The sequence below is a fragment of the Ochotona princeps genome, chromosome 22 (assembly GCF_030435755.1).
Source record: "Ochotona princeps isolate mOchPri1 chromosome 22, mOchPri1.hap1, whole genome shotgun sequence".
NCBI lineage: Eukaryota > Metazoa > Chordata > Mammalia > Lagomorpha > Ochotonidae > Ochotona > Ochotona princeps.
Window position 1 is genome coordinate 11,222,078 of NC_080853.1, and position 12,731 is coordinate 11,234,808.

At 53.7% G+C, this 12,731-nt stretch overlaps 1 protein-coding gene across 1 annotated transcript in view; it reads right to left on the reverse strand.

Moving 5' to 3' along the window:
- MYBL2 (MYB proto-oncogene like 2) overlaps positions 1 to 6,708 on the reverse strand; it is a 28,285-nt gene extending 21,577 nt beyond the window's left edge. The window contains exons 1-2 of the mRNA XM_004585815.2: positions 6,456 to 6,708; positions 3,564 to 3,657 (exon numbers count right to left, since the gene is read on the reverse strand). Of these exons, the coding sequence (XP_004585872.2) occupies positions 3,564 to 3,657; positions 6,456 to 6,475 (114 nt within the window). The 5' untranslated portion in view covers positions 6,476 to 6,708. The remainder of the gene's footprint in view (positions 1 to 3,563; positions 3,658 to 6,455) is intronic.
- Between the last annotated feature and the right edge of the window lie 6,023 nt (positions 6,709 to 12,731).

Below are 12,731 nucleotides of genomic sequence, written 5' to 3' on the forward strand. Positions count from 1 at the left end.
ATGGACTCCGAGTGAAACTATTGGACATGCGTAGACAATGGGATGCTGGACTGTCTGTCACTGTCCGTACCAGCAATGTCAGGGTACACTTAAATAAAAGACTGATTGAATTATGACTCCTTATGAAGGACTATACCATTGTAGTAAAATGGGGAAAACCTGTCGGGGGGTGGGAGTTTGGGGGGAAATCCCAGTCTATATGAAATTGTACCACATAATTCAAAAATTCAAAACAAAAATGTATATATATATTTTTTAAAAAAAAGGAAACTTGGAAAAAAGAAAAGGAGCTCTGTGACCCAAAAAGCGGATCTCAGGACCATGATGCGAGACGTAAACGGACACACCAGATGGTTCCCGCACACGGAATTCTAGAAAATGTGAACTGAGCTACAGGAACAAAAAGGAGACAGTGACTGAACCAAAGGGACAGCAAGGAGAACAAAGGCTCTATTGGGGGTGGTAGAATGTTCTGGAGTACAACTACTGTTATTTGTAGCTATAAACACATGCTAAAACTCACAGCACTGTGGGTCAAATGGCTGCAGCTGCTGCTACATAAAGTTATTTCTTTTATTTTTTTTTTTAAAGATTTATTCATTTTATTACAGCCAGATATACACAGAGGAGGAGAGACAGAGAGGAAAATCTTCCGTCCGATGATTCACTCCCCAAGTGAGCTGCAACGGCCGGTGCGCGCCGATCCGAAGCCAGGAACCTGGAACCTCCTCCAGGTCTCCCACGCGGGTGCAGTGTCCCAATGCATTGGGCCGTCCTCGACTGCCTTCCCAGGCCACAAGCAGGGAGCTGGATGGGAAGTGAAGCTGCCGGGTTTAGAACCAGCGCCCATATGGGATCCCGGGGCTTTCAAGGCGAGGACTTTAGCCGCTAGGCCACGCCGCCGGGCCCCAAGGTTATTTCTTTTATTAAAAAAGATTTATGTATTTTTATTGGAAAGGTAGATTTACAAAGGAGAGATAGAAAGATCTTCCATTCGCTGATTCATTCCTCAAATGGCCCCAACATCCAGAACTGAGTTGATCTGAAGCCACTAGCCAGAATCCCCTTCCGGGTCTTCCATGTGGGTGAAGGGTTCCAAGGACTGGGCTGTCTTCTGCTGCCTTCCCAGGCCAAAAGCAGGGAGCTGGACGGGAAGTGGAGCAGCCAGGACTAGAACCGGCATGCACATGGAATCCCAGCAATTGATGGGGGAGGGTTGGCCAATTGATGCACCAAGCTGGGAGACAGTATTTCTCAATTTTATAAAAATAAAATACACGTGGGACTCGGAGCGATGGTTCAGTGGCTAAACCCTCCCTTTGTATACGTCGGGGTCCCATATAGGTGCTGGTTCGTGTCTTGGCTGCTCCACTTCCCAACCAGTTCCATGCTTGTGCCCTGGAAAAAACAGCAGAGAACAACCTAAAGCCTGCACCCTCGTGGGAAACTCGGAAGAAGCTCTAGGCTCAGCTCAGCTCTGGCCATTGTGACCACTTGAGGAGTAAACCAGTGGGTGGATGGAAGATCTTTCTCTATCTATCTGTAAATCTGCCTTTTCAATAAAAATAAATAAATATTAAAAGGAAAAAGGGTTCAGACCAGGGCTGGGCCAGACCAAAGCCAGAAGCCTGGAACTCCATCAGGGTTTCCCATTTGGCTGGCATGGGACACCTTGCGCTGCTCCCCCAAGCACAGGAGTGGGGAGCTGGGCTGGGCTAGTAGCAGGTAGCAGGTAGCAGCTAAAGCCACAGTGCCACAACCCAGGCCCTGCCCTGGGCTCTTTTAGCCCCAAGCTGGCCCAATCTCTCCCCAGGATTTCCTTAGCTCACATAAAACACAAGGAAAACATCCAAAGGAGGTTGGAATGGGTTGGAATGGGTCTCCACCCACACAGTTCCCCAGCTTTAAAACCTCCTATGGCCTCTGGGGCCAGGGAAACCAGCCCAGTACTTCACAGCACAGCCTCAGGCCCTCCAGCAAATCTATCTTGCATCTCCATCCGCCCTTCAAGTACCTGTTCCTCTACCCCACTCCAGGCCCAGCTGTGCCCCGGGACACTTTATACAGTTTATCTTTCCCAGAGCTGAATTTCAAATCCTCATCCAGCCTCAAGTCCCTACCGCCAGCCAGCGGCCAACAGCTCACACAGGCCAGTGCGGACTCGAGGCCCTGGCAGGCTGCAAGCCTTGTATGAGAAGAGACTGCGGACTGCAGGTGCATCAAAGGGTCCTTCAAAGGCCAAGGCGCATCTCATGGCCATGCCAGCGACCTTAGCTCTCCATCCCAACAGAACTGTTCAGGGTCAAGAACTTGTCTTAGGTGCCAGTGCTGTGGTGCAGTATGTTAAGCCATGGCCTGCAGCATCAGGCATCCCAACGGGCACCAGTTTGATTTTGGGCTGCTTCACTTCCAACCCAGCTTTTGGCTAACACACCTGGGAAAGCAGCAGATGATTCAAGTCCTTGGGGCCCTGTCCCCATGTGAGGGATCTAGAGGAAGTTCCTGGCTTGAGCCAGCTCAGCATTAACTGCTGTGGTCCCCTGCTCCGGGAAATGAACAACTGGATGAAAGATCTGACTCCCCGCCCCACCACCTCTTTTAAAATAAATAAATCTAAACCTTAAAAAAAAAAAAAGTTTTGCTTATTCTCCTAAATCTAATATTTTGTGGGCTAAAATATTAGATTTTCCATCCTGGGTCCCCAGGATGATGGGCAGAAAAGACAGGCTTAGCACTCAGCTAAAGGAACACCTGAAGCGACCGAAGACAGTTACGTCATTACACAGTAAGTTAAAAACAAAAGACACAAATAGCAAACAGGCAAAAACAAACATTTTTTTTAAATGGAGTATGGTAGCCTAGTGGCTAAACTTCTCGCCTTGCATGCACTGGGATCCCAGATGGGTGCCAGTTCTTATGCTGGCTACCCCACTTTCCATCCAGCTCCCTGCTTGTGGCCTGGGAAAGCAGTTGAGGACGGCCCAAAGCCTTGGGACCCTGCGTCTGCGTGGGAGGCCTGGAGGAGGCTCCTGGCTTTGATTTGGCTCAGCTCCCACCATTGTGGCTACTTAGGGAGTGAACCAGCAGATGGACGATCTCTGTCTCTCCTTACAGATTTACAGATTCAAACTCTGTAAATCTGATTTTCCAATACAAACAAATTAATTTCTTTTTAAATGGGAAACTACACACACCAAGGGAAATGAGGCAGAATGGGCACTATGGCTCGGGAGCATCCCATATTAACGTGTGGGCTCCGGCTTCCTGCTACTGCAGGGAGGCAGCAGGGGACGGTTCAAACAATGGGATCCTGACCACAGGAGATTACAATTCCCAGCTGGGAAAGCCTAGGAGCCTGAGTACTCGGGCTCATGCCACCCACTCTGTGTGCTGCTTTGCTTTCCAATAAACCAATTTTGGGGGGTGGAGAGGGGAGTCCAACCCACACCATGATGGCGTCACACATGCCAACTTACAACACAACCTGACGGGGCATCCAGCGTCAACAGCCAGTTCCCCAGGCTACCAGGACCCCTCACCTCCTCAGCTGCCTTAGCACTCACCTCCTCATGGGTCCATTTGACCTTGCACTTGCTGTCCCTCTGCTCCAGCACGTCGGAATCGGTGTCCTGGTAGTGCAGCTCGTCCAGCTCCTCCCTGCAGGAAGAGCAGGCTGAAGATCAGTGAGCATCCACACACTCTTACAGCACTAACAGTGTAAGGGGACCCCATGTGGCTACAGCGGCCACCCAAATCCAGGAAAAGATGTGGGGCTGTCAGCTTTCACTTCTCCCACTTCTGAAGACACAAACTCCCTGCCTTTCTTTAAAAAAAAAAAAAGTTTTAATTGGGCCTGGCACAGTAGTCTGGTGGCTAAAGTCCTTGCCTTGCATGCGTCAGGATCCCATATGGGCACCGGTTCATATCCTGGCTGCTCCACTTCCCATCGAGCTACCTGCTTGTGGCCTGGGAAGGCAGTCGAGGACGGTTCAAAGCTTTAGAACCCTGCACCAGCATGGGAGACCCAGAAGAAGCTCCTGGCTCCAGGTTAGCTCAGCTCCAGCTGCTGAGGCCACTTTGGGAGCAACCCAGCAGATGGAAGATGTTTCTGTATCTCCTTCGCTCTGTAAATCTGACTTTAAAAGCTTTAGTTGCATAGAGTTTAGGCTATTTTAATTTTTTTATTCTTTACTTTCAGGAACCTTTTAGTGATTTCAAATCCAACATGAAAAATAACAAGATTTCTTGAATAACATTAAGATACTCAAAACCAGACTCTCACTGTAATATTTTTCCATCTATGGGGCCAGTGCTGTAGCACAGCATCCCATATGAATTCTGGATCAAATCCAAGCTGTTCCACTTCTGATCCAACTTGCTGCTGTTCTGTCTGGGAAAGCAGGAGAGGATGGCCCAAGTGCTTGGGCACCTACACCTGTGTGAGACCTTAGACGAGGCTCTTGGCTCCTGGCTTCAGCCTGGACCAACGGCCATCTGGAAAATGGACCAGCAGATGGAAGATCTCTCTTCTCTGTGTCTCCCTCCTCCTTCCTGTAACTCTGTCTTTCAAATTTTTTAAAAAATTGTTTTGCCATTTAGAAACATATGGATCGGGCCCAGTGCGATGGCCTAGCGGCTAAAGTCCTTGCCTTGAAAGCACTGGGATCCCATATGGGCGCCGGTTCTGATTCCGACAGCTCCACTTCCCATCCACCTCCCTGCTTGTGGCCTGGGAAAACAGTCAAAGATGGTCCAAGGCTTTGGGACCCTGCACCCACGTGGGAGACCCAGAGGAAGTGCCTGGCTCCTGGCTTCAGATCGATCAGCACAGCACCGGCTGTTGCATTCACTTGGGGAGTGAATCATCGGACGGAAGATCTTCCTCTCTGTCTCTCCTCCTCTCTGTGAATATGACTTTCCAATAAAAAATAAATAAATCTTCTAAAAAAAAAACGAGAACGAGTAAACTGGCAGAGTTGCTGTTAGCCCGAAAGAGAGGAACATATCCAAACCCAGCAACACATCAGTCACAAGAGGATTCAGAATTCTACCCTACCTGTCATTCCTGACCCAACTCACAATCCTCTACCATCCCCAAGTACAGACCTACAGGGCACTGAGAAGGGAGCTGCCGCTGGCCCCAAGTCACAAGGCATCCACACACTCCAAAACAAGAGGCTTCCAGGGCTCACGCCACTTGCCAAGTCCACAGAGCCAGGCTCCAACAAGCCCCTTCACTCAGTACCCCCTCAGTCCTGCCCTGATGATGCCAGCCTGGGAAAGCAGAAGCAAGGCAGTGCCTTCAGTGTCCTGGGCTCCACTCCAGGCCACTATGAGTCAGAGGCTGTGCCGGAAGCAGGGCACTGGGGCACCAGAGCCAGACAATGTGCCCAGGGCTGGGCTGGGGGAGTGCCCTGGGAAGGGCAGAAGTGGCTGAGAACCTGGGTACGGCATCCAGGAATGACACTCCTGACTCTCAAGGCGGCACAGGGTCTGACAAGCGCACAGGAGCAGGCTTGGACATCGGCACGCTCCGCAGTTAGGCCCTGGGCAGCTGCCCTGTCCACTTTCCACGGACCAGATGCCTCCCCAGGCAGAGGCTCTAATGAGAGCTATCGGGCCCTTCCCCTCAGCCCAAGGAGACACCCAAGACTCCCCCAAGAGGGGGCTGCAACGAAGCAGGGAGGAAGTGGACAGGGCCAGGGCACACAGGTGCAAGCACCCTGTGACCCCGCAGTTCTGGGACTAGGTTCCACTCGGCCGCTACCTATTCTCAGGGGGGACTAAAATGGAGACCGTGCAGTTCCTCCCTTTGCCCCAGGGGCCGCCAGCACATCAGCCCCTCCACCCCAGCTGCCCCAAACTCCTCGTGGGGAATAGAAAGGGAGGCCTCGGTGCAGGACCCACGCGGGAGACAAAGGAGCCCCCTCTTCACCCGGGCACACCGCTCAGGACCGGGAAGCAGGCTGGGGGTTGTCCGCCGGCAAACAAGAATCCCCAGCCAGGCTGGCGCGACCTGGGCCCCCCTCCCACGCCACCTCCAGGCCTGGACCCGCACTCGCGCTGCCTCAGTCTTCCCGCTGCGGAGGTCTCCTCCGTGCCCCGCAAAGGCCTTCCCAGCTGACGCTGGCCGGCCCACCCCCACCCCGCAATCAGGCGGGAGACAGATGACATCACTCCCGGCTTGGCCAGAGTGCCCGGAGACCCGCGCGTTTCGTCTCCGAGGCCCAGCAGGTCCCGGGGACTGACCGAATGTCCCCCTCCCCCGACAGCCCCTCAGCTTTTGCGCGGTTCCAGTCATGCGTCGCGGCATTTCCCGCAGGAACTCAATCCTGGTGCCAACTGGGGGACCCGCGGCGAGGGTGCAGGCGGGAGCAGAGGTCGGAGAAGGGGCGAGGGAGGGAAGAGGACCCCCCCACCCCCACCCCAGTTCCAGCCAGCCCGGCTCGGCTCACCCGCGCGTCCGCCGAGACATTCCCCCCCGGCCCGGGCCGCGCCGCGCTCGGCCACCAGCTGGCTGAGACCGGAGCGGGAGCCGGGCCGGGGTCAGAACGCGGGCTGCTCCGGGTCCCCGGGCCCCCCGGGCCCCGCTCGGCAGCGTCGGAGCGTCCACGGGTCTTGCCGCCCTCTGAGAGGAACTGCAGCGGCGGCCGGCGCGCACAGAAGCACTTTTCTATCTCCCGCCAAGCGCGTCGGCGCCGCCCGGGCCTGGCGCGCGGGCGCGGAGGCGGGGCCTGAGGGAGGACCAAGGCGGGGCTGCGCGCCGGGGCTCCGCCGGAGCCGCCCGGGGCCAGGTGCTGCGTAGCAAGCAGGCCGGCCGCTGCTCCTCTGCGGACACCCAGGGTCGAGCTGGGTCGGCCACCCAGCGCTGCTCCGTGCCGACCGCCTCTACCCACTCCTTAGGGCGGCCCCTCGATGCGCCTTCGACCCTCTCCTCCGAGCGCCCCTCCTCAGGTGCAGACCTGAGCCAGCGTCTCCGGAATTTGCCTCCTTGCTCCTAGCCCTCAGGATAAATTCTTTACAACAGGCTTTACTGGGTTCTCGGCCAGCTCGCCGCCTCTAGTAAGGGTGGAGAATCTTTACTTTTCTGCCTAAGGCCATTTGGTTGATTGTAACATCAATCGCAGGCGGTACAAAAGATTCAACTTAAAAAAAGAAAATAGCCTGCTGCCCCAGGCAGGACAGTCCCCCGTCCACGTCCCTAGCCAGAGGCGGCAGTCTTCTTGCTTTCGCTGGGACCACCTTGGGCCTGGAAGTGCCGCCCCTTCCACCGAGCTGCTTCCTGTTTATCCTCCGTGAGTGTGGTCTGCTGCCCTTGCGGACTTGGGCGTTTTTCCCTCTGAACTGTGAGCCCCCTTACAGCTTCTCCCCCAGAGCCCAACACTAGACCTGATCCAGGAGGGAAAGGTATGTTGACTTAAGCGCCAATTTACCTCCTGCTAGAGGTTTAACAAGGATTTTCCATTTCAGGCTGTCAGTGTCTGCCTACCTCCTACTTGGCAGCCCAGCTGGGCTTCCTGGAAAGAGCTGAGATGTAGGTAAATGAACAACAGCAGGAGACAAGACCACCAGGCCCAAGTCCAGCCTCCTAGCCCGTTAGGCCTCAGGTTAAACTGCTGTGCAGTGCAGCCAGCTACTAGAAACCTCCACAGCCAGACTTCATGAGGTGCCATTCCCAATCCAAACACTTGCAACTGATTCCAGGCAAATCACCTAACTAACCTGAGCTCCAGTGTCCACATCTGGACTGGCCCATGATGTATGTAAATTTTACATTTATTTTGCTTTTTTAATGTCTTTGAAAGGCAAAATGATCTCAGGTTTGCTGCTTCACTCTCTAAATGGCCTCAGCAGCCAGGGCTGCACCAGCGTAAGGCCAGGGATCCGGAGCTAAACTGGGTCTCTCATGTGGGTGACAAGGATCCAGGCACCTGTCACCCGATCACCTGCTGCTCCCCAGGCTACACAGCAGTAGAAAGCTGAAGTCAGATGTGCCAGGTTTTGTATGAGGGTGTCCCAAGCACCTGTCTCCTGTGAACATACATTAATGCATTTAATCCTTATGACAGCCCTATGTGTTAGATGCTAATATTACCCTCTTTTAGCAGATGGAAAAACTGAGGCACAATACCTTGGCTGTCTGTTGCAAGGGACGAGGAAATGGTTTCCCTCCTAACTCCTGAGGTTCTTTGGGACATGAGTTATACTGACACAGAAAGGACAAAAATATAATGCTGTGCATATCTGATCCAGAGTTGGGTGAAATAACTGAAGCTCAAATAAATAAATAAACACTGAAGCTCCTATAACTTCCTGTGTTTTAGAAAGGGATAGGGGATAGATCAGGTCTGGGGCCACAAGTGCCATCTGGACATTGGGGGCTGTGGATTGCCCAGAGAAGAGGGACCATTAAGAAATTACTTTACAAGAGAGCAATGACTTCTGGGCAACTTCGATAGATCAGACCACTGCACTATTAGATAAATAAGGGGGCTAAGACTGGGTGGCTTGGAGCGGAGGGAGGGGGAACCAGAAGATGACTCTCGATCAGGCTAAGGCACCCACCTATGTGAGACAACTGGACTAGGATAGTTGGCATCAGCCACCTGCAAAAGCTAGGGCTGGGCAACCTGCCTGGCAGGTCTAGGCCACAGTGCCTGCCAGTGAATGTCAGGGCAGGGGTTGGACCACATTAGGCTGGGCTGGTTCACATGAGAGCCAGGAATGGGGACAGGCTGGGCAAGACTAAGCTGCAGCACCCACCAGCAAGAACTAGGATTGAGGGCAGGCTGGGCCAGGCCAGGCTGCAGTTATCTGATGGCAAAGGCCAAGACATGGGGTGGGCCATTCCAGGCAGGGTCAGTGAAACCACCAGCACTGCATAAGATCTGTGGCTGGGGCCCTGGCGCAGCAACCTAGCAGGCAAAGTCCTTGCCTTGCACACACTGGGATCCCATATGGGCGCTGGTTCTAATCCCAGCGTCCCTGCTTCCCATCCAGCTCCCTGCTGTGGCTTGGGAAAGCAGTCGAGGATGGTCCAAAGCTTTGGGACCCTGCACCCGCGTGGGAGACCCAGAAGAAGCTCCTGGCTTCGGATTGGTGCAGTTCCAGCCATTGTGGCTGCCTGGGAAGTCAATTCCAATAAATTTTTTTTTTTTAAAGATTTATTCATTTTATCACAGTCAGATATACACAGAGGAGGAGAGACAGAGAGGAAGATCTTCCGTCCGATGATTCACTCCCCAAGTGAATGCAACAGCCGCAACGGATCGATGCGCGCCGATCCGAAGCCCGGGAACCTGGAACCTCTTCCAGGTCTCCCACGCGGGTGCAGTGTCCCAATGCATTGGGCCGTCCTCAACTGCTTTCCCAGGCCACAAGCAGGGAGCTGGATGGGAAGTGGAGCTGCCGGGATTAGAACCAGCGCCCATGTGGGATCCCGGGGCTTTCAAGGCGAGGACTTTAGCCGCTAGGCCACGCCGCCGGGCCCAAAAATTTTTAAAAAGATAAATCTTAAAAAAAATCTGTGGCTGAGAGTAGGCCTGGTATCAGAGCTAAGGGAACCCCCTTACCTGACTAGTTCCCACTAGTGTGCTTAAGGGCCCAGGTTGGTGGGCTAGTAGATGGGGCTGGGCACAGAACCTGCCAGGCAGCTGTACCACCAGTGTGTGTGTAGACTGATGCCCATGACAGAATGAGCCGGACTCTACACTAACTGGCAAACATGGGCAGAGTTTTCCAAGGGTGTCACTTGAGTGATTTTAATAGTTCTGAGCAGTCATCGGCTTCACTGCTCCAGGAATGAGAAAATCTTTGCAAGGCCTGTTAGTTGACAAAGTCCACCTTAAGGATGCTGCTAATCACTACATCAATACCTACTTAAAAGGTGGTTATAGGATGAGATAAACTGTTTACAGAGAACTGCCCCTGGCCTATTATATATTAAATGAAACTACTGTACTGCTGTTAGTCATTTTTATAACTGTGACCCTTCAATGATTTACACTTGACCCTTTCTATTTGTCCCTTCCCTCAGGTCCAGGAAGCTGCTTTGCTTGCAGCACACTCTTAAATGGATGGCTGGTCCCATTTCAGACAGGAGCAAGATCTGTACTGTGGGTCTTGCCCAGGGCAAGAGATAGGGAGCAACTGCAGACTCTACCTGGAAATTGAAACCGAGGCCATTTGACCACTAAACCAGAGCTGGCGGGGCCTGCAGTCCGACCAGCAGCAGTTACACCACCCTGGTGCCAGATGGAATCTGTTGATGTCTGAAGTGTGCACTTTCCAGTTCTCATCTGCCCAGCACACAGCTCCGGGAAAGGCGCCTCCCAGCTTCCAGGGCGCTGCCGCACATGGGGGTGGCCCTGGGGGCCCGCAGAGGGCACTCTGCTGGGAATCTTGTCCTGGCCTTTCCCTCGTTGGACAGGGAGGGTCCAGCCACATAGTCATTCCACAGTGGGTCACACTTAAAGCTCCAGACCTAGAGCTTAGCATTGTGTTGGAAAGCCAAGGATTGGGTCTACTCGTTAAATAAATCTTTTATATATATACATAAATACATAAAAAAAATCTTTTTAAAAACACTTACCCATCAAGTCACCCTAAGGAAAAAAAAAATTGTCCACACAATTTTACAGACTTGTACACAGCTTTATTTGTAATAGCCCCAAACTGGGAACAAGCCCAATATTAATCAACAGATGACTGGAGGCACAAAACACGTATATGCCTGTGGTGGAGTACTACTCAGCAATAAAAAGAACAGCAATGTATATGAATTCCAAAATGACTATGCTGAAAGAAGCCAAACAGGACACACTGTGCCTGAATTCATGAAACGCTCCAGAAAATGCAAGCAAGCTGGCAGGGACAATGGCTGCAGAGAAATGGGATACTAAAGAACCGAAAGTATGGGGAGCAGACAGCCCAGCTCAGCAGGCCTGACCTCAGGGGAGCCTCCTTCACCCCTGGGAGCAGCGAGGGCCATCAGCTCCGCGCGTCTGTCCAGGCGCACGCTGGCCCCGCTGTATCCTCACCTCAGCTACCAAGCGGAACAGCTCAGTGGTTTAGGAATCCTCCCCAAGATCTCTGGGGCCTGAGGAGAGTGGGATGGGGCCCAAGTGCCAGGTCTGGGATACTTCCCAGGTGCACGCCGGGCCCCGCCCCAGCACCTCCGGAGGCGAGAAGGGAGGACAGCAGCTGGCCCGGCTCCGCCCGGCCTGTAACCCAACAGGCGCACCTTCTCTTTTCACATGTTAATGGACACAGCGGACCCCACCGGCCGTCCCAGCGAGACTGCGAGTGGGGGGAAGAGTGTGATGGGACGACGGAGGCGCGCCCTCCAGGTGGCCACTGGAGTGCACACATGGTGGAGCCACTGTGCAGCGTCCAATGAGGCTGGCCCCGCGGCCGCACCGGCGGCACCACCTTCTCTCTGAAGCCTCTCGGGTCGAGGGCTTTTGAGGTGCTTCATTGGGTGCCGAGGACAGAAGTGACCCAGAGTCCACTGCCGGCCGCCGCCGGCGCGCAGGGCATCGCGGGAGTCGCGCCCCTGACGTCACCGAGGCGCCTGCACGCTGAAGCCCCGGGGCGCAGCACCAGCCGCCTGCGGAGCTCCTGGGGGAGGGCTCTCTCCAGCCTCCCCTTGATTAGCTAGTGAACTACAGCAGGGCAGGCCCAGGATGATGATGATGATGATGCCTTATTAGGTGTTTTGTTAAAGTGTGTGTGCGCCACATACCAAGGTTTTTTTTTTTCATGTCTCCTGAAGGCATTGGAAGAAATCGCGACCAGTGGGGGTTAGACACAAGGAAACTCAGCCGCCAAAGACAAGATTCTTTACGTTGCTTTATTTGAAGGCCAGAGAGACAAGACTCTGCTCGTTCCAAGGTGGAGCTGGCGGCAGGGATCGTGGCAGTGGGGATCCAACCAGTACTATCACCTGCTGCCTTCCACGGTGGCGGGAAGCAAGAATCAGGAGTGGGGGCCGGTCTGTTGGCTCAGCTGGCTAATCCTCAACTTCCAGGTGCGGCATCCCATATGCGTGCAGGTTCGTGTCCACTGTGGCGCTGTGACACTGGCATCCTACGTGAGTGCTTTGAGTGTGGGGTTCCTGTCCTGGCTACTACACTTCCCATCCAGCTCCCTGTCTGCGGCCTGGGAAAGCAGCAGAGGACGGCCCAAAGCCCTGGGACCCTGCATGGGAGACCGGGAAGAAGGGCCTGACTCCCAGTTTTGGACTGACCCAGCTCCGGCTGTTGCAGCCACTTGGGGAGCGAACCAGCAGGTGGAAGATCCATCATTTCCTCTTTCTTTCAAGTAGTATCTTTTTAAAATAACTAAGTGAGTACAATGTGTGACTCTAGACAGGCTGTTAAGTGCTCTCCATTCTGGCTTGAAAGTTGAGACTACATTCAGAAGGCTTCAAAAACATCCTATGAGTGTAGGTTTTGTTAGGTATTGTTGCCAACTACTCCAAATCAGTGCCTTAAAACTGCCATTTTAGGGGCTGGCGCGTTGGCTCAACTAGCTAATTCTCCACCTCCAAACACAGGCATCCCTTATGGGTGCTGTTTCATGTCCCAGCTGTTCCGTTTCCCATCCAGCTCCCTGCTTGTGGTCTGGGAAAGCAGTCGAGGACGGCCCAAAGCCTAGGGACCCTGCACCTGCATGGGAGACAGGAAAAGGCTCCTGGCTTCGGACTGGGTGTTATGGCCACTTGGGGAATG